Here is a 17,738-nt window from a genome sequence, read left to right as displayed (position 1 = left end):
GGTATAATGCCTAAAATACTTCATTTCCCCTTAAAACTTTGGACAAGATGAAATACAATTTGAATTTCAAATCTATACAATTTATTCCCATAGAAATTTCATATTCTAGAAAGTAACATAATAGAAATGGATCAACATGGTGAAGTTGAGATGCAGACACTAAAAAACGAAGAGAAATTACCAGAAAATGAGAAGAAAGAATCGTATCAAAGCATTCCTGAAATTACGAGATCGGTCGTTCGAACTCGGTTATCACCGATAAACGACATTTTAAACCTCGCAGAAACGAGAATCAACGAGTTTTTTCAAGCTCATAAAGCATTATGTGTCCTAACTTTAGGTATAGTCTTCTTGGTTGGATTTTTAGTTTATTTTTGTTTTGCTGTAACGATGAACGCTGAGAGAGCAAAAGATTTGATTTATGTGACTGTTTTTGGATTCTTTTGTTTGTGTTATTGGTTGATCAAGAAATTCTTTGGTAGAGTCATTTGGAATCGATGCTTTAAACCGATTGCTGTTGCTCTGGATAGTCATCAAAGATTATTGAATTGGTAATTATATTTCGCAAGGTTTTTTCCAAGTTGTTTTTGGAAGTTTGATAATTTTTGCCTTAACCCTATTCATACTAGGCTTTTAGGGGCGATTTAAAACGAGGGGGGCTGTTCCTGTACCACCCTTTAACTTTTGATCTAGTGGGTCTTTTTGAATAAAATTTGGCACACAAGATCCTTGTCATCATATGTGGTAATTTTTTTTTAATAAGTGATTTTTTGATGACGTCACTTATCATGCACAAAGTGAGCAAAAACCGATAATTTCCATTGTTCTTAAACGGTATATTTGACAAAAAAAATAAATTTGTATTGGAAATTTGTCAATTTTTGTGACACCTTACTGTCAGAAATGTCATCATGCTCAAGGTGTGAAAATTTTTAGGTGTCAATTTTTATTGTTTTGAAGCTAAATTAAAGTTAGACATTTACAAAAAGATTCATGCCAAAAGTTCTATCATTTCAGGAGCTAATAACATTAGTTTCATCCCAGAACAGAAACAGTCTCCAGGGGGGACCCTAGTATGATAGGTTAAAATGGACAATATTTTTCAAGAAAAGGCATTATTTTTTGCACAAATTTGTTCAGTTTTTGCTAACTTTTCACTGCAATGTAAGTGTCGAATTTTAAAACCCAAATTTTTTTCGTACATACGAAGAAACTGGGGAGGAAGGTTAAACAGATCGAGTGCCAACTGGCCTAATCATCCGTTGGGATATACATATTAGGTTTAACTAGCAGAAAAAGTATTTTAGGTTGCTCCTAACGGAAACTTGTTTTGTTCTGTCATAGGATAGGATGCCTGGCATTGGTTGGTTTTCTAATCTTTTGGATTTGTTGGGATACGAGAAAAGATCCTGGACGATTGATTTCATTGGCTGGTTTGTTGGTTTATATTCTCATTGGATTCTTGTTCTCAAAACAACGTGATCGGGTGAGTAAAGATATCAAATTTCAAACTTAGGGGTTCATCCCCAATGATCATGTTATTAAACTGAAAACGCCTAAAAATTTAGCCAAATTTCTAAGTCACAGTCAAGCCTCACAACCCCTCCCATCTTATTCCCCATATGATTATTATTTAAAAACCCCCGTGATCAGGTAAGTTGGTCAAAAGAAAACGACCTTGCCATCACCCTAATACGCATTGTCTATGTTCTTGAAGGGAGATTTAGGAAACAAGAGAATCTAGTAATAAGTCAGGCTTCAAGTAGTAATTCCAGAGCATTACTTTATTCAACCGCTTTCAATCCGATACAGTCAGCTCTCACTAATTCCAGCTGGCACACAACGTTGTTTTAACGTCCAAATAACGTTATTTGGACGTTATGAATGTCAAATGGACGTTGTTTTGACGTTGTGTGCCGGCTGGGATTCGAACCTCTTTTATTCCTATCTTTCTGTAATTCAAACATACACACTGGTCTCCTCAGCTGGAAAGTCGACTAAAAATGCTCTCCCGTAATTCGAATCTTTCTCCAATTCGAAGAAAACTCTTGTTTCCTTAAAAATAGAATAAGTCAACTGTGCTTGCTTTAATGGGAGATTTTTAAATTAAGACTTTTTTTGTTGTCAATAGTTTTAGAAACATTACACTATTAGACTAACTTTTTTTGGGATCGTTTTTATGGTAAATTGTTTTTGAAAGTCTTGCTGGTATAAATAAACCAGGCAGGTCTCTTAAAATATCATCCACTGTGACTGTATGTTATTATGTCTTAGATCAAATGGCGTCCTGTTATTACAGGATTTGCGTTACAATTCTTCTTCGGGCTTTTGATCTTGCGAACAGAGATTGGATTCAACGTTTTCAAATGGCTTGGTGACCGTATCAATATCTTACTCTCATTTTCTGGCCCTGGCACGGAATTGATATTTGGAAAATCTGACGTTTTCGCATTCGCCGTAAGTTTTAACAGTTAAAACATGTAAAGTATTAGAGAGCGCTCAGTTATCCTGTAGACGTGTTTTGGATAGCCTATCGGTTAAGATAAGAATATCGAGCTCATTTATGTGTGTTTTTCTGCGACGGAGACGGTGAGATTCTAATTTGTCTACAGCCTGCCTGACTGAGGACGACGGTACATCACGATTTTGCAGGTCAAAACTACTGATTTTTCCAAATCGTTTCAGTCACTTTACCGACCTCTAAAGTGTAAATACATGAACTCGCTAATGTATATCATGGGTCTCGTTACAGGCTAATAAGTCATTAACAATATACATTAGAGAGTTCAACCTATATCTATTCCTGGTTGACTTCCCTAGACTCCATTCCTTTTTGTTAGTATCCTTTCGCTTTTGAGACCCAAACAACGACTACGATCAACTTTCGAGCTAAGAGAATATCTTCAACTCCAATGGGTTTTAGACTTTCTAAAACCCACCACTTAGTTTTCGGTCCCTATAGAGACTGGAACATAGTTTGTAGAGGGGTATGAACCCCCCTAGGTTTATTTCACTCCCCCTATATATTGACCAATAAATCTCCAAACCCCCGTTTCTTATTTGATCCCACCTACATTCCCATCCCCCCTTCCCTAAATTTTTTGGCAAACTTGGTACCCCCTCTTATACAAAGGCCCCCAGAAAAATCGACTCCCCCATTCTGAAAAGAGGGGTGCCAAACTACACGTTTTTTTTTTTTAAGAAACTAGTTTTACCAAGCAGCCTCAATGTTTCTTAAGAAATCGGCCTTTTGAGCCTTAAATGTTTCTTACATGTTTCTAAACTTTTTGACATAATCAGCCTATTTTTCATGCAAAGAATGGAAGGTTCTAAAAAAACCGAGTTTAAAATGTTACTTTCTCAATCTCAGCCTCACCATGTTTCTTAGATGTTTCTTAGTATTTAAGCATTCTGAGCCTCGTGTTTCTTAAAAGTGTGTTTCTTAAAAAAAAAAAAACGTGTATGTGAAATATGATATATTTTCGTCAATGCAAAAAAAGAAACCTTTTCTCGACAGGTATTACCGATCATCACATACTTCTCATCTTTAACATATGTTTTATACTACCTCGGTTTCATGCAAGTCATCATCAATAAATTAGCCTGGATACTCCAAATTACCATGGGAGCAACGGCTACAGAATCAGTTAATACAGCTGGAAATATCTTTTTGGGTCAGGTATCAATTTTTTGTTTTTTTACCGTTGAAACTCTTTACTTGAATGTTGATCAATTTTTGTAGCATCAGTGGTGGATAAAATGGGAGTTCAAAATTCATGATGGAGTATTCTAGAGTTCGTATCGGTTTTTAAAAAAATGTTCGTGTAACGGGAACGGGGGTTGAGGGGGGCAGACTTACAGACATGCACAATATTGTCTGTTTGAAAACAAACCATATAATAAATGCTGCAGTTTCTTGTTAAATCAATTTGCTCATTTTTCTCTTCCTTTTAGACAGAGTCTCTTCTTCTCATTCGCCCCTTCATCCCTAAAATGACAAAATCAGAGCTCCATGCATTGATGACCGGTGGACTGGCAACTATTGCCGGCTCTTTGATGGCTTTGTATATCATCTTCGGCGTCTCGGCGTCGCATCTGCTTTCCGCTTCAGTAATGAGTGCACCCGCTGCGCTGGCAATGTCTAAATTAATGTACCCTGAAACAGAAGAACCTGAATTTGTTGGCGAAGTGAAAACTGAGGCAACGTAAAACCATTATTTTTTCACATATCAAAATTTAAAGTTTCTTTCAGATTTCAAAATAAGTATTTATCTCGCGATTGAAAGTTTAGATTTTGTCCTTTGGCTACATATTGATAACATAAAAAGACAAGTTAAGATAACGTCGCGTGTCAGGATTTGAAGGGACGGAGAAGGGATGTTTATCCTATTTTTGTTAAACCCTAATCTCGTAATACAAAAAACTTCTTTTTTTTTCACTTCAGAGAGGAGCGCAACATTTTCGAAGCGATTGCAGTTGGAGCCTCACTTTCAATACCTATCATTGTTAATGTAGTTGTCATGATGATTGCTTTTGTTTCCATTGTGTCATTGTTCAACGGGCTTTTATCTTGGCTGGGCTCGATGGTGGATTGCCCACAGCTCTCTTTCGAGGTATTTTTCTGATAATCATAGTGAAAAATTAACCTAGGCTACCTGGCATCCTCAAACCGTTTCGTGCTCCTTAAAACCTGTGGTTTCGTAAGTAGGGTCTGCGATTTTGACCTCTTTTCCTCGTTCAGCGCGACGATGATGATGATGCTACATTATACAGGAAACAAAATTAATTTAGAATATTTTGAAAATTAATTTTCCCTAATAGTAAAAGCTAACTTTTATGTTTCTTTTTCTCTTTCATTTTCAGTTTCTTTGTTCATACCTTTTCATGCCGTTCGCATACTTAATGGGTGTGGAATATCAAGATTCTTTCCACGTCGGTGAAATGTTGGGCACCAAGACGTTCCTCACTGAGTTCATCGCCTACAAACAACTTTCTGCAATGATCAAGAATCGAAAATTTCAGATCGCTGGTGGACTGCAGCTTTCTGTATGTTTACTCTGATTATAACTTTGATCTTGATTTAGATCCCTTAAAACCTTGACTAGTAAACCACGTCGTTGTATTTCGCTGCAGATAAAACTTGCAATAGGATCTATTTTTCTATATGTTCACTATCTTTCCAATCCACTCTCCCGCGGCAATTTCTATTTTTTATAAGAACTCTTTATTACTAGCAATTAGCCATGGCTAAAAATGCCCTGCAGAGGCGCAGAGCATACCCAGCCCGGAGGAACCAGGACTAAAAAAACTCAAAAGAAAGTACATTTGAAATAGCCATTTGGTCAAGGGCAGCTCCATTTTTCAGAATGAAAGCGAGTCCAATATTTTGCTATAAATATTAGCCCAGAGGAACTTAGCCATGAAGAGAGCACGGGAATCATAATCAGACTATAAATTGGTGAAATGAGTCTTCATAAAAAGTGCTCAATGTTACTAGTTAAAGTTAAAAAACACGAGCCGATGCGGTTGTAAAATTTCCTCAATAAGATCCATACATAACGAAAGTGTCAATCCAAAAAAAACAAGCATGTTAAATCTACACTTTCTGATGCAAAGTGACCTAAATTAAAACCACAGGTTTCGCAACATGTTAAGAACTAGAATGATATCAAAGTTGATTTTCTTCAATCACCAGATAAAAATCACTTTTGAAAACCCAAATATAAGAATGTGTACTGTGAAACTGAAAGTGCTTCCCTCCCAATAAGAATACATAATGCAGATTAAAGGTGAATTCCAAAATGAAATTGAATACAATTTCATTCATTTGATTTGAAATTTAAAAAGTAAGTAACTTTGGACTGGTGGCATACTGTAGATATAATTTATTTGTATCAAAGGTTACTGAAAATTATCTGAAAAACTTTAACAATGTTTATACGTGTTTCTGCAAAAAGTTTTCAGTTTGCTTGAATAAATTTTCTTCATGATTACTAAAGATTTGATAGTTGCTCTCAAAATTGGCAGTTGAATCAGATACTTTTAATAAAGGTATTAAATTTCAGGGATTAAATTTCCCGGATTTCACAGCCTTTGTTCTTATTTACTAAAGACCATAAAATAAAATCCTAAGAAAATCTGAAAAGGGGCCTTCAGCAAAAATTAGTCACCATGAAAATATTAAAACATCATCTAATCCGCCACTGTACACAATTTTTTTTCTATTGCTGTAATCCACTTCCACTTCCCTGGCAAGCAAGAAAGCGGAGATTCTTCAACGAAATGACTGTTAATATATAAAAATACCAAAACTTATTTCATCACTTTTTGAAAATAACTTTACGTGGGAAAACATGAAAATAAGTCCTTGCGAAAAGCTTAAATTTTGTGGATAGTGCTGGATGCCCAACCGTGAGTATAAATTAATGGTAGAATAAATTAATATGCGGAATTAATCAATGTGAATGGCTGAAGAATTGCCAAACTTAAATAATGCGAATTAGGGCCTAATTAATTAATCCTGCATCAATTAATCCTGCATTAATTAATCCTGCATTAATTTATCCTCGCATAAATTCATACTCTTAAGGTAATTCCTGCGGAAATTGATCCAATTAAAGTAGTGCCAGACTTTTTATTTCAACAAGTGTGTTTGTTTCGCTCCCATAAAAACAGATTCATCTTGTCTTCAATCCATATGTTTTGAAAATAAAGGCCAAGGGAATTTCAGATACCGTGTCCCGTTGTAACCACCGTCAACATGGTTAAAACCTTTTCACGCTCATGCGTTCAACATCAACACGGTACAGTGTGCAGTGGTGGTATTAGTAGAGAGAGTGTTTGAGTCTGTTCATAATATGTGACAAAACAATTCAAATTGAAATTACTCCAATAGCGTGTGTAATAATAAGCTTTTCTTAGAAGCTTGAAATGTGTTGTCCCAGTCTGGAATTCAGGTAACTAAGGCTGAAAATCTTCGGCGTACATACACATCGAAGTACCGTTCTGGCACAGTGGCATAAACAGCATTTTCAAAGTTTGCTAAAGCTTCAATATTGGCGTAAAGAATTATTCACAAAATAGCATCAAATACTCCATAATCCGTCGTTTTTCAGCTTTTGTTCCGCTTCTGTTCCGCTTCTGTTTATATTTTTCTGCTCGCTGCTCCCCTATGCTCAACCATTTTTTTGCTGTAACACTGTGCTTCAAATGTCCACGAGAATGAATCAGTTCATGTTAGTCATAGTATATTCTCATTGGCATGTCTCACTCACCAAACCTTCTGTAAGAAACTCAATGTTGGTACCAGTTTTTGGCACGTTTTGGCGCAAGGCTTACTCTTTGAAAAATTACTTTCAGCGCATCATGCAATTTCCATATAGGGTAACTGGGTTTTGTCTTTCTACCAAAAATTTCAATTAAATTTCCTTCAAAATGAAGTCACTATATAGATAGACAATATGAATTAACGGTCAATTTCCCTTTTGTCTTGTGAGTTTTGTCTTTATTGTTTCCATTTTGAGTAGTTGAAGGTTTTATACTTCTAGACTATATATACTTAAATGCAGTTAAATGCGATAAACTGTTGTGGAGATTAAATTTTGCGGATTTCACGGATTTGGGTGTCATCCCCAAAAATCCGCAAAATTAAATCCCATTGAAAATTTGAGTAGGCCTTATCAGCAAAAAAGTTTGTGCATTACTACGTGATACATAGAGATTACTTCATACTGTTTGTGTACATAAAAGTTATCTTTTCTATTTCAATGATCTTAAAGTTATCAAAAATAGCAAAACAAATTTTTTCCAGCAAGCTGCATGTTCTCATGACAAAAGTTTTCCAAATTTTGAACGCATGCAAATGAAAAGTTCATGGTTCGCTACAAAAGTTTTCCATATTTTGAACCCATTCCGAAGATAATTTCATATTTCACGACACGTTTTCCACATTTTAATCAAAACGGAAGATAATTTCAAAGTTTACGATGAAAGTTTTTAATTTAAGAAGTTATGTAAGGTGATTTCCAATTGTTTATATCCATATTCAATGTCTTTACGATTAGCTTACTTTTTCAGAGGTTGACATAACATTATTCATCAGGCCGCGCCTGGCTGTGGTTGTCAGCTTCAAAAGTTGGAAATAAGCCGCTACCGTATATAATTTCCCCCTCAAAGAGGTTTCAATTACCAGTTGGGTGTCATTGTTGTAGAAGAAGCACCAAGTAAAATTCAATCTATAGTTAATTTTGCTCCAGGTTCAAATTTTTCCAAACAACAAAATGAATCAAGGCAAGCCAAGGAACCTCAGTCAGAGTTTTTTAAAGCTGCAAGTGTTTCATTTTCAGGCACAACATGGTCAGATTTCTCCAAAAATAATCAGTCACTTGCCCTGTTACAATTCATTTACATGTACAGGCACAATTCAAGTTAGTTTGTTGTCAAAATTGGCAAACATGTCTGTTTTTTCAAGAAAATGCATCTCTCATTCCAAACCAACAGAATTGAAACAAAACATCGAATCCAGGGAGGGATAATAAGAAAACTTTATCATCCACCATTTCTTGTGCCAATCAGACAAAAAACATGATCCAATTGAAGCATGAAAATCGAAGAAAAATAACCGAGGAGCAGTATTTGTTGTCCATTTGTTGCCGCCATCTTTAATGTTTTGACGGCTAGAAACCAGTATGGTCTAATCATCAATACCCTTCCGAACCGGGCGACGTTCCCCGATCTGCAAGGAGAATAGAGCACCGCAGGGATGTTTTCGCGCGACGTGCCTTTAAAAATAACGTTGTCCGTCTCAAAAAAAGCCACTCTACTGTTCTCTCGCTCGGAGCTCGATTGAATACGAGCCATGTAGTCATACACGGAGTTTCAAATTCGAATACGTCAAATTTAATGTAGTGGAGATAATTTTCTCTATCATTTCGGGGAATATCCTTCATGTTTTATCCCCTTAATATTCATTGTCGCGCGACTCGGAGATACTAAACGTTTTTCCCATCTCCTGCCTTATAGATGGTTGAAAGAATGGAAAGTTAAAGGTACGCATACACGATAGCAAAACTGCTTCGCTCATGTACATTTGCTTCGCAATAAAGATTCAAATATACATAGTATGTTTGAAAATTTGTTAGAAGATCGCCATTACAGAAGGAAAGTCTTTTGATGGTATTGTAAAATTGAAAGTGTACAGTATCGTTATAATGGGAATATTATGATTCATATTTCAGGTGCGCTCAGAAGTCATTTCAACATATGCTTTATGTGGATTCTCGAACTTTGGTTCAATGGGCGTGATTATGGGCGTTTTAACTGGTATTGCACCTGAGAAGAGAACCATTTTTTCGCAGCTTGTGTTTCGTGCACTTGTGGCCGCTACGCTGGCTTGTTTCATGACAGCCTCAATTGCAGGTAATATTCAAGAAATGTAATTGATATCATGTAACAGTTGACTCTCTCTAATTCGATCTTCAAGGGGCTAAGGATTTTCTTCGAATTAGAGAAAGATTCGAATCACAGAAAGTATTTTATACTAATTTCTAGTTGATGTGACCAATATTTGAGTTCGAATTATAGAAAGATTCGAATAGTAGAGGTTTTAATAGGAGGGAGTAGACTGTAGTTCATTCACTTTAACCCTATTCGTACTAGGGAGGGAGCTGTTTCTGTTCTGAGGTCAAATTAATGTTAATAGCTCCTGAAATAATAGAGCTTTTATCAAAAATTACGTCATATGAAAAAGAATTTGTGTGCCAAATTTCATCCAAAAGACCCACTAGATCAGGGGTAGTACAGGGACAGCCCCCTAGTTTTGAACCGCCCCTAAAAGCCTAGTTTGAATAGGGTTAAGTGTACTTTTCTTTGCTACCAAGTGGAAACCTTGTCAGCGTAATTGAACTAACCCATCACTTGAAAGTGGTTTCACTGTACACATCACTTAAATTTCAGTATCATATCAAAATTTTAAATGTAAACCTTTTCTCTCGACTATCAAAAAGAATGAAAATTAAGTACTTGTAATAATATGACAGTGGACGGACTATCAATATCCTCCCGGGGGGTGGGTTACTTAGGCAAAATAGATGCCGGTATGTATGAGCCATAAGGATCCCTTTTTCACGTCTCCCGGAAAGGGTCATAAATTCTTGAAATTTGGACTACAATTTGAACAATTTTCGAAATTCAGTCTCTCTAAGAGTCGATTTTCAAACTTTTACTTCATATCTCACCAACCTAGTACCCCTCTCACTGGCTCCTTGACTGTTAAAAAATCTCGCTTTCTTTATAGTTGGTTCAGTAATTATGCTGAAAAGTTTTTCAATGGCATCCGCTATTCGATAGGATATGCATGTAATTTTGTAATTTTCAACCGGCATATTTCCAGGTTTGCTTTATAAAGATTTAGATGTCACACCGACCCCTGGGCCAACGAATGTGACGAGAATAATGCCGTAATTGGTTATCAGGTATCTTTACTTATTTTATAATGTATCTTTTGTATAAAAATTTATATTGGGTTTGATAAAATATGGTGATAAATAAAAAATATTAGTTGATATTTAAATTAAAAAGTAACATTTTCGTCGCATAATATGCTTCTCATCGTCAATTACAAAATCTAGGAACATAAATGCTAATTTACTAAATGCCAGCTGGGGTTAACGGGGGGGGGGGGACACTTTCTATCATGGGTTAAAGATAAAGTCTGAATTATTTCCACTATCGATGCTTCTGCGCTAAAGAAAGCATGGATTCGTCTTATAAAAACTTAATCTTTATAAATAAGTCTAAAAAATTTTTCTTGTCTCTACAAAGGAGACTAAATTCAAATTTTAAATCTTTTGAATATACCTCGGTATTGTTTGGTTTGGAAATTTCTGACCCAAACTCTTTTCCAAGTCACTCAGCAACAGCTGAACAAAGTCCCTCTCTCAAACTATAATGTATTTTTCATCAGCAGTTATACCCACAAGCCTTTGCGCAAGGTTTCTTTAGTAGTTAAACCCACAAGCCATTGCGTAGTGTTTCATCAGCAGTTATACCCACAAGCCATTGCGCAGTGTTTCATCAGCATGTATACCCACAAGCCTTTGCACAGTGTTTCTTCATGTATGTGACATAATTACCTTCACGACAGCAGCCTTCTGCGTAAGGGCAATGCTTATTATGTTTGACCCAAACCGAACAATTACTATAGGTATCTCGACATTTGCTGCCAACCGGCCGTTTTGTGGTCGTCGTTGCTGGTGGTAGAGTGGTCGTTGTAGTTTTTCGAGTGGTCGTTGTCGTTGTTTTAACAGCGCTAGGAGAACATTCTGGGTCGCATGATTTCGGACAACTTTTTCTGACGTAAGGTGAAGATTTGCAGAGACCGTTTGTTGCTAACACCGGACAGCATTTCATTGTGTCAGCACATTCTGTAGAAATAAAATTAATAAATTATTCCCTTGCTAATAAAGGATACTGCTGTACGACTACTTTGACCTAAATTGAAACTCCTGAAATCCCGAATCATGCGTTCACATATACATAAATATGTTTGATTTAACAAAGAAACGTTAAATCCGGGTTTATAATTTTAATTTCGCTGAAGTGTATTCTTTTCATACAAGGCTGGTCACGGGTGGAGTGCCCCTTTTGTCAACTTCGTTCTTTTCCGTTCCGGGATTTATCTAAGTCTAAAATAGTAGAAACTGAGCAACAACACCAAGAGCCTTCGATCTGACACGAAGCAGAAAGCTTTATAGTAAAAAGACCAATTCTCCCCAAAAACATATCGGGCGGTTAGCCAAAATATATTTCATGCCAAACCCTAGATATACTTGACTCAATCCTCAGCTACTTCCCAAGCGATATGTAAATTGAAAATTAAACACTTAATACAATTTCTTTTGAATTCTTTGTTTGCCTCATGGCGCTATTGCCCCGGTACGTTGGAGAACCTTTTTTGCTGAAAAATTGAAATTTCTCTCACTGAAGTAAAAACACATACTTGGCTTTGGCTGTGTTGTGGTGGTCACAGTTGTTTTACGAGTGGTTGTTGTCGTTGTAGGGGTGGTCGTTGTCGTTGTAGGGGTGGTCGTTGTCGTTGTTGGAGTGGTCGTTGTCGTTGTTGGAGTGGTCGTTGTCGTTGTTGGAGTGGTCGTTGTCGTTGTAGAAGTGGTCGTTGTCGATGTAGGGGTGGTTGTTGTCGATCTTACACCATTAGAACAATACAATTTATTGAGCTGTCGGATATCAATCTCAGACATCCCTTCTCGTTGACCCAGCTTTTCTTTGGAATCAGATTTTGAAATGATGGTCATTTGATTCCAGTTAACTGCAAATGCATAGCTGAAGAGAAAGATGAATTAAAATTGACCCTTTAGACAGCTTTTAAGATATTCTCACGGGGTCTACGGTAAGCTGGCTCGACTATTTTCAAACTAAATGGAACATCGGAAGGAGCAGGAGTTCAGTTATCAGCGGCGATTGTTCCATCATTTCTGAATTATTCATCCTTATGGTATTGATTTACGATACTGTCTTTTTACTTACTTCCCATAATGCATCACAGATTTTTTGTCATATTTTTCATTCATTCCCCATGCCTCATTCTTTCCATGTTTTTCGAAATTTCCCTCCATACCTAGAAATAAAGAAAGTTTATCCAAAAGTTTTATATGACACAAATCTTCTATAGTCATTTCTCGAATTAACCCAAAGGTTAATATTGCTTGCAATAGGAGGCACGTGGTCAGGTATGAAATATGTGCCTGATGTAAAACGGGAGTAGTCCATTAAAACTGCAACCTTCTTTATCTTAAGTTTATTGTTTATATTCATGATATTCATGACATTATGTTTTATACGGAGGCCACTGATTTTGAATTCAAGCAATAAAACTAGTAGCAAACGCCCGGGCTATTTTGGGTACTTCCGTATGAAACATTACACCATGAATATCATGAATTGCTAATAAAAAACAAACTGATATGAGAAAGAAAAATGAGCATGAAAGTGAAATTGTGAACGAAAGTTTTTACCTTCCATGATATTCTTCCAGTTAATTCTGATATAATCATCTCGATCTAATCGTGCCTAATAAAAAATAAAGAGCCTTGTTATCATCTAAACAGACATTTGAGAGCACAGCTTGAAGGATGATTGACAAAGATAGTGTGTTTTTTAAAAATTGAAAGTAAGAGCCTCTCAGATGCAGGATTCTCTGCAGAATATGAAAATATCCAAATTTTTCTACAGTCAAATAAAAAAGTGTTATCAGGCACTGGCGGGTTTAAGACATGCGAAGGAGTACAACGCTCGTTAAAAGACAATAAAATTATAATTACAAATCTCTTCTTCTGATAAGTTCGACGTGGTCTAAAACCGCCTATGATCAGGTACTTACCCAGCTGGCACACAACGTTGTTTTAACGTTCAAATAACGTTATTTGAACGTTATGAATGTCAAATGGACGTTGTTTTGACGTTGTGTGCCGGCTGGGTAGCGTCAAAACAATGTACATTTAACAAACATCAATATCACGCCTCTTTTTAAATTTTTAGAAATATCTTACCTGTTCATGAAAGAATCCGAGGCCATGAAAAATTTCATGGATAACAACGCCCTTATAACCACACCCATGTCCAATTGAAATTTCTTGTTGCACACCGTAATATCCAATCGATGACCAGCATCTATGATAATATAAATACAATAAATCAATTTTAATTAAAGGCTGTTAATTTTCAAAAAATTCGATATTAATTCAGGTCTTGTGGACAGGCTAATTGAATCTTTGCTTAAGATCTTCCAGTATCTAATTTCAAAAACTAGACATTCCGATTTCTGAAAGGTCCTGAAAGATTGGGAAGTTATGAACACATTGCAATTATCATGAATAGTAGGTCACACCAATGAAGTATAAGCCCAAAGGGCTAAAAGTCAATCTCCTTGGTAGGATTTGAAGCCAACAAATTCTAGGGTAGGTAGAAAACCTGGCCCACCTCTCTGGCCCGGGCCATATGGCCTACCCTTGGCCCACCCTTTGGCCCACCTTCAAACATTTTTTTCCCCGATTTTATTCTCGGACAACCAGGTTATAATGATATGTGTGCGTCGGGATGCGCTATAATTTCATTATGATTTCATCATAAAGCGCGTTGGCGTTATTGAATCAGCCGTTTTACGACAAACAATTGGTCAAATCTTCTAAATGCTCTAAGAATTAAACGCTTTTTTTTATAAGAATAGTGTACTTCGGATGAGAGGGTCAATTATTCTTAAGAAGTGCCAAAATTGAGGGTGAAATATTTTTAACGTAGGTCTTGTCTATCTGACCAAGGAATAAGACCGAACGTCAAAGTTTCTCGCCAGGTTTTGATACTTTATGTTTTTTTGGGTGAAGATTCCGAAAAAAGGGGTCCGAAGTCCTGAAAAGTTGAAGAAACAGCGCTACGGGGGTTTTTGGCACCCGTACAGGACTTAACCAAACACTCTCCCGGGGGTCCCCTTAATCTATGTCAGGTGTATAAGAGATTGAACTCTAGCCCTTCGGGCTTTAAACTCAATGGGTCACACCCAGAGTTATCAAATACACTCTTCCAATAAAAGCTATCCAAAATGCTGGTTTCAAATAAGGAGAAGCTTTGTTTTTACACTTTTCAACCCAAAAATATAACCTGAAAATAATAATTCAGGATTCAAAAGCTTTCTTACATACCCTCTACTGGTGACGAATTGAATATATCCAGCTTCATTTGTTCGCTTCTTGAAACGAATACACGAATGTTTTTCAATATCCGCCATCGCTCGACGAGTGACATCACCATAAGCTGTGTAGAAAACATAGTATAATGTTGATATTTCTAAAGATTCTAAAGTTGGATAAAACAGTCCTGCTGTACATCCCTTTAGTAGAACACCCCTGTCTCACAGCCCAGTGGAACTTCATATCGGCGAGGATACAAAGTCCTATTGAAATCCCAATGGGGAGAGCAATTACTTTGTTCCAAGGCTCAAAAATCCAGTGTGGATGGTTTTAGAGTGCAATTTTTAAACATTGAATTTCAAGTGGAGATAAAATCAAAGTCAATTTCCAAGTTGGGCTGAAATTCCAGGGTATTTTCTCCCTGGGGACGAATTTTTTACCCAATTTCACAGTGGGGCTGGGGTCCCAGCGATGGGGTGTAGTAGAGGGCTATTAAAAGGTTTCCTTTCCATTTAACTACACAGTTTGTGGAGGACGGTGTCATTCCTTACCTTAAATTTCTTCAACTTCTTTACTTAGCAGTTGGCAGTCATCAAGCTGGATGGTCTACCTTTATGCTACGGTCAATTCATGTCAGTGAACTAGGCTGATTGGAGAATTCCCCTATGGAACATGTTTTTAGTTTAATTGCTACTTGAATCAGTTTACTTACCAAATCCAGACTTGAAAACATAAGGAACGACAGCATTGGGCCATTTTCTTGTCTGCACCACGTCAGCAACTTTCCCCGTTGGATTTCTGTTATCTTGCTGTCGTAAATATTTTCGCAATTCTGGTGTTAATACAATGTCTGCTTGGAACAAGGATCGACCTAAATTGTATGGAAAGTTGAATTTTGAATTGAAAATCAGTTCACAGTTTGTGACAAAAGATTCATTTTTTCTTTCCATGCTATGAACTCTATGACTCAGTCACCCGGGAGGGGGGGGGGACTTTTGCCACTTTTAGGGTGAAAATGGAAGAACTTTTTTCGTTCTGACAGGGTCCCAAATTTACAAAACACTTATATCTGAGTTTTCAAACTCTAACGGCTCCTCGTCAGCTGCCAAGGTCAGTGCCTCTGGGGTATAGTCAGGCATTACCGGTGTGATAATTGCACCGCTATCTTAGTGCACGGTTAAGCTTAGAAGTTCACAAGGGGGACGATTGACAGATATACAGTATTTCATATGGACTGATTTGACTGGAAAGCTGTTACAAATTAAACTATAAAAAGACTCGTTTGAAGTTCCCAGCTTACGGAATGATTAAACAAAATGCCAAATACGCAGTAAAACAGGTGGATATGATAGAATTATTCGTAATCAATTAATCATTCACTCTAACAGTTTTGATTTATCAGGATCCATTTTCAGAATTTGTATAACAATTTATCAAAAATGACGTAATTAAAAACGATGATCTTTTTGTATAATCATTACCTTTTACTTTAATTGAATAATGGCTGACCCATCGTTTAAGCACTTGACTTTTAATTAACAAACAAATTGTTTATCTTAAGGGCAGATTTTACAAAGTACAATCGATTTTTATTGCTACTAAGTAACAGATTGACAAAATAATCCCATCACTTATATCGAGGCAGAAATTTTTTCGTCAAGCTTAAGGTCATGGAGGATTTAGAATTAAGATGGAGAAACAATCTGTCTCGATGTTAAAGGGGTAATCAAATAGTTCACGATATGGCCTAAACTTAATTGCTAAAATGGTCAAGAGAAAAATGTTAATTGCCTGTTTATGTATTTTTTAGATCTTCAAACTTGCAGTAATAGGGATAACAGATTTACTCAAAACAATGAAATTCTGCACTGAAGAAACCATGCGTAATACCTTCAGTAATACCAAATTATTGTCTATGAACTTTTATGAATAATTAGGGTAGGGCTTTGATGTTTGATCTTGAAGTATTTTCGAGGCCTTTGAGAACCTTTAGAGGACATTATCCTTGTACGATCATGGGATCGTATAACTAACTGGGAAAGCAGCTTTTTTTGCTATTTCTACTTACCAGGGTGTGACGCAGCACTTTGTCCCCCATCTAAGATAAAGATTAAAATGATATAGGTAAATATTTTCAGGGTTTTCAGTCGAAGGAAGAGTCACTTAAATAGACGCTTTCAAAAGAACCTTTAATTTAAAAATTTGAAAGAGATATATATGGCTCTTACTTTTTTCGTATACACTTGCGAAATTGCTCTTCTACTAAAATTTGAAGCACTGCTGGCGATGTAATCCAGAAGGATACACCCACTGGCCACCCCAATGGGAGGTTATTAGAAATTATCACCCCACTTAACAAATCACTCAGCCCTCTGGCTACAATCTTGCAGCTAACAATGTTTTTTTTTAATTCACCAAGCTCCGGGTGAAAGAGAAAATCCTTTGTGTTGATGTTTGTTGTGACTAATATTCTCTTACTGTTTTCTTTTGGATCGTCATTTGGTTGTTGTTGTTGTGAATTTACGTTTGCGATTCGATCAAAAGCACTTAGGGATGGTGGTTCGTGTGTCGCTTTTGCGGAGGTAGTTGTTGTGGTGGTTGGTGCGCAATTAATCACTAAAATTAATGAATGTTCTTTCGAAGTAAATTCAAACATGAATTCCAATTCATCAATCGAATCTATAGGTCTCCCTACTTTAAAATTATCTATCATCCAATCATTTTTTGAAATGTTAACTCCATCTTTGGAGGTTGTAAACTATATTCTAAATGCTCAAAGACGTTATTTTTGAAGGACTGTTGGTCGCAAAGAAATCACTTACCGCACTGCAGCAGATTTACAGCTAGGATAAAAATCATCATTTTCAATGCCATTGTTGGTGAAGAATATCTTATATGCTATGTCTGACGTTTATCAACCAAAATGCCCAATACTAGGTAATATTGAAAGAGATTCTTGATTTCACCAAGTAATCGGTCGATCAGCTCCTCCAATGCTGGCTTACAACCTAGATTTTATTTTCACAAAAAATGATGAGC

At 36.5% G+C, this 17,738-nt stretch overlaps 2 protein-coding genes across 3 annotated transcripts; one reads left to right on the top strand and one right to left on the bottom strand.

The window, feature by feature from the left end:
• The first annotated feature begins 97 nt into the window (after positions 1 to 97).
• Positions 98 to 15,441, top strand: LOC136812176 (solute carrier family 28 member 3-like). 2 transcript variants are annotated; one of them, XM_067068657.1, is made up of 10 exons: positions 98 to 551; positions 1,345 to 1,486; positions 2,275 to 2,457; positions 3,518 to 3,679; positions 3,955 to 4,205; positions 4,445 to 4,613; positions 4,864 to 5,046; positions 9,237 to 9,417; positions 10,391 to 10,472; positions 15,279 to 15,441. In XM_067068657.1, exons 1-9 carry the CDS (start codon positions 127 to 129, stop codon positions 10,459 to 10,461), a joined length of 1,767 nt encoding a protein of 588 aa, XP_066924758.1. In that variant the 5' UTR covers positions 98 to 126; the 3' UTR covers positions 10,462 to 10,472; positions 15,279 to 15,441. The 2 variants fall into 2 exon arrangements, with proteins under 2 accessions (XP_066924758.1, XP_066924757.1); XM_067068656.1 differs by lacking the exon at positions 15,279 to 15,441 and having other exon boundaries at positions 10,391 to 10,671.
• LOC136812146 (zinc metalloproteinase nas-14-like) lies at positions 10,810 to 17,573 on the bottom strand. The gene is made up of 10 exons (XM_067068617.1): positions 17,522 to 17,573; positions 17,178 to 17,315; positions 16,768 to 16,797; positions 15,412 to 15,570; positions 14,712 to 14,823; positions 13,566 to 13,686; positions 13,032 to 13,086; positions 12,544 to 12,634; positions 11,999 to 12,339; positions 10,810 to 11,423 (listed from the first exon to the last, which is right to left on the bottom strand). Exons 1-10 carry the CDS (start codon positions 17,571 to 17,573, stop codon positions 11,074 to 11,076), a joined length of 1,449 nt encoding a protein of 482 aa, XP_066924718.1. The 3' UTR covers positions 10,810 to 11,073.
• Positions 17,574 to 17,738: the final 165 nt, after the last annotated feature.

This window comes from Clytia hemisphaerica, unplaced genomic scaffold (assembly GCF_902728285.1).
Source record: "Clytia hemisphaerica strain Z4C2 unplaced genomic scaffold, Clytia hemisphaerica genome assembly, whole genome shotgun sequence".
NCBI classification, from domain to species: Eukaryota; Metazoa; Cnidaria; class Hydrozoa; order Leptothecata; family Clytiidae; genus Clytia; species Clytia hemisphaerica.
Note: the sequence above shows the minus strand (reverse complement) of the source record. Positions and strands in the feature narration are given on the sequence as shown.

Coding starts and splice junctions, on each gene's coding strand:
- LOC136812176 (XM_067068657.1), top strand. CDS start 127: ATGGATCAACATGGTGAAGTTGAGATGCAGACACTAAAAAACGAAGAG. Junction 4,614..4,863: donor GCCCACAGCTCTCTTTCGAG/GTATTTTTCTGA, acceptor TTTCATTTTCAG/TTTCTTTGTTCATACCTTTT. Junction 9,418..10,390: donor CATGACAGCCTCAATTGCAG/GTAATATTCAAG, acceptor GCATATTTCCAG/GTTTGCTTTATAAAGATTTA.
- LOC136812146 (XM_067068617.1), bottom strand. CDS start 17,573: ATGGCATTGAAAATGATGATTTTTATCCTAGCTGTAAATCTGCTGCAG. Junction 12,635..13,031: donor CTGGAAGAATATCATGGAAG/GTAAAAACTTTC, acceptor CTTTATTTCTAG/GTATGGAGGGAAATTTCGAA. Junction 12,340..12,543: donor TCTGTGATGCATTATGGGAA/GTAAGTAAAAAG, acceptor CTTTCTCTTCAG/CTATGCATTTGCAGTTAACT.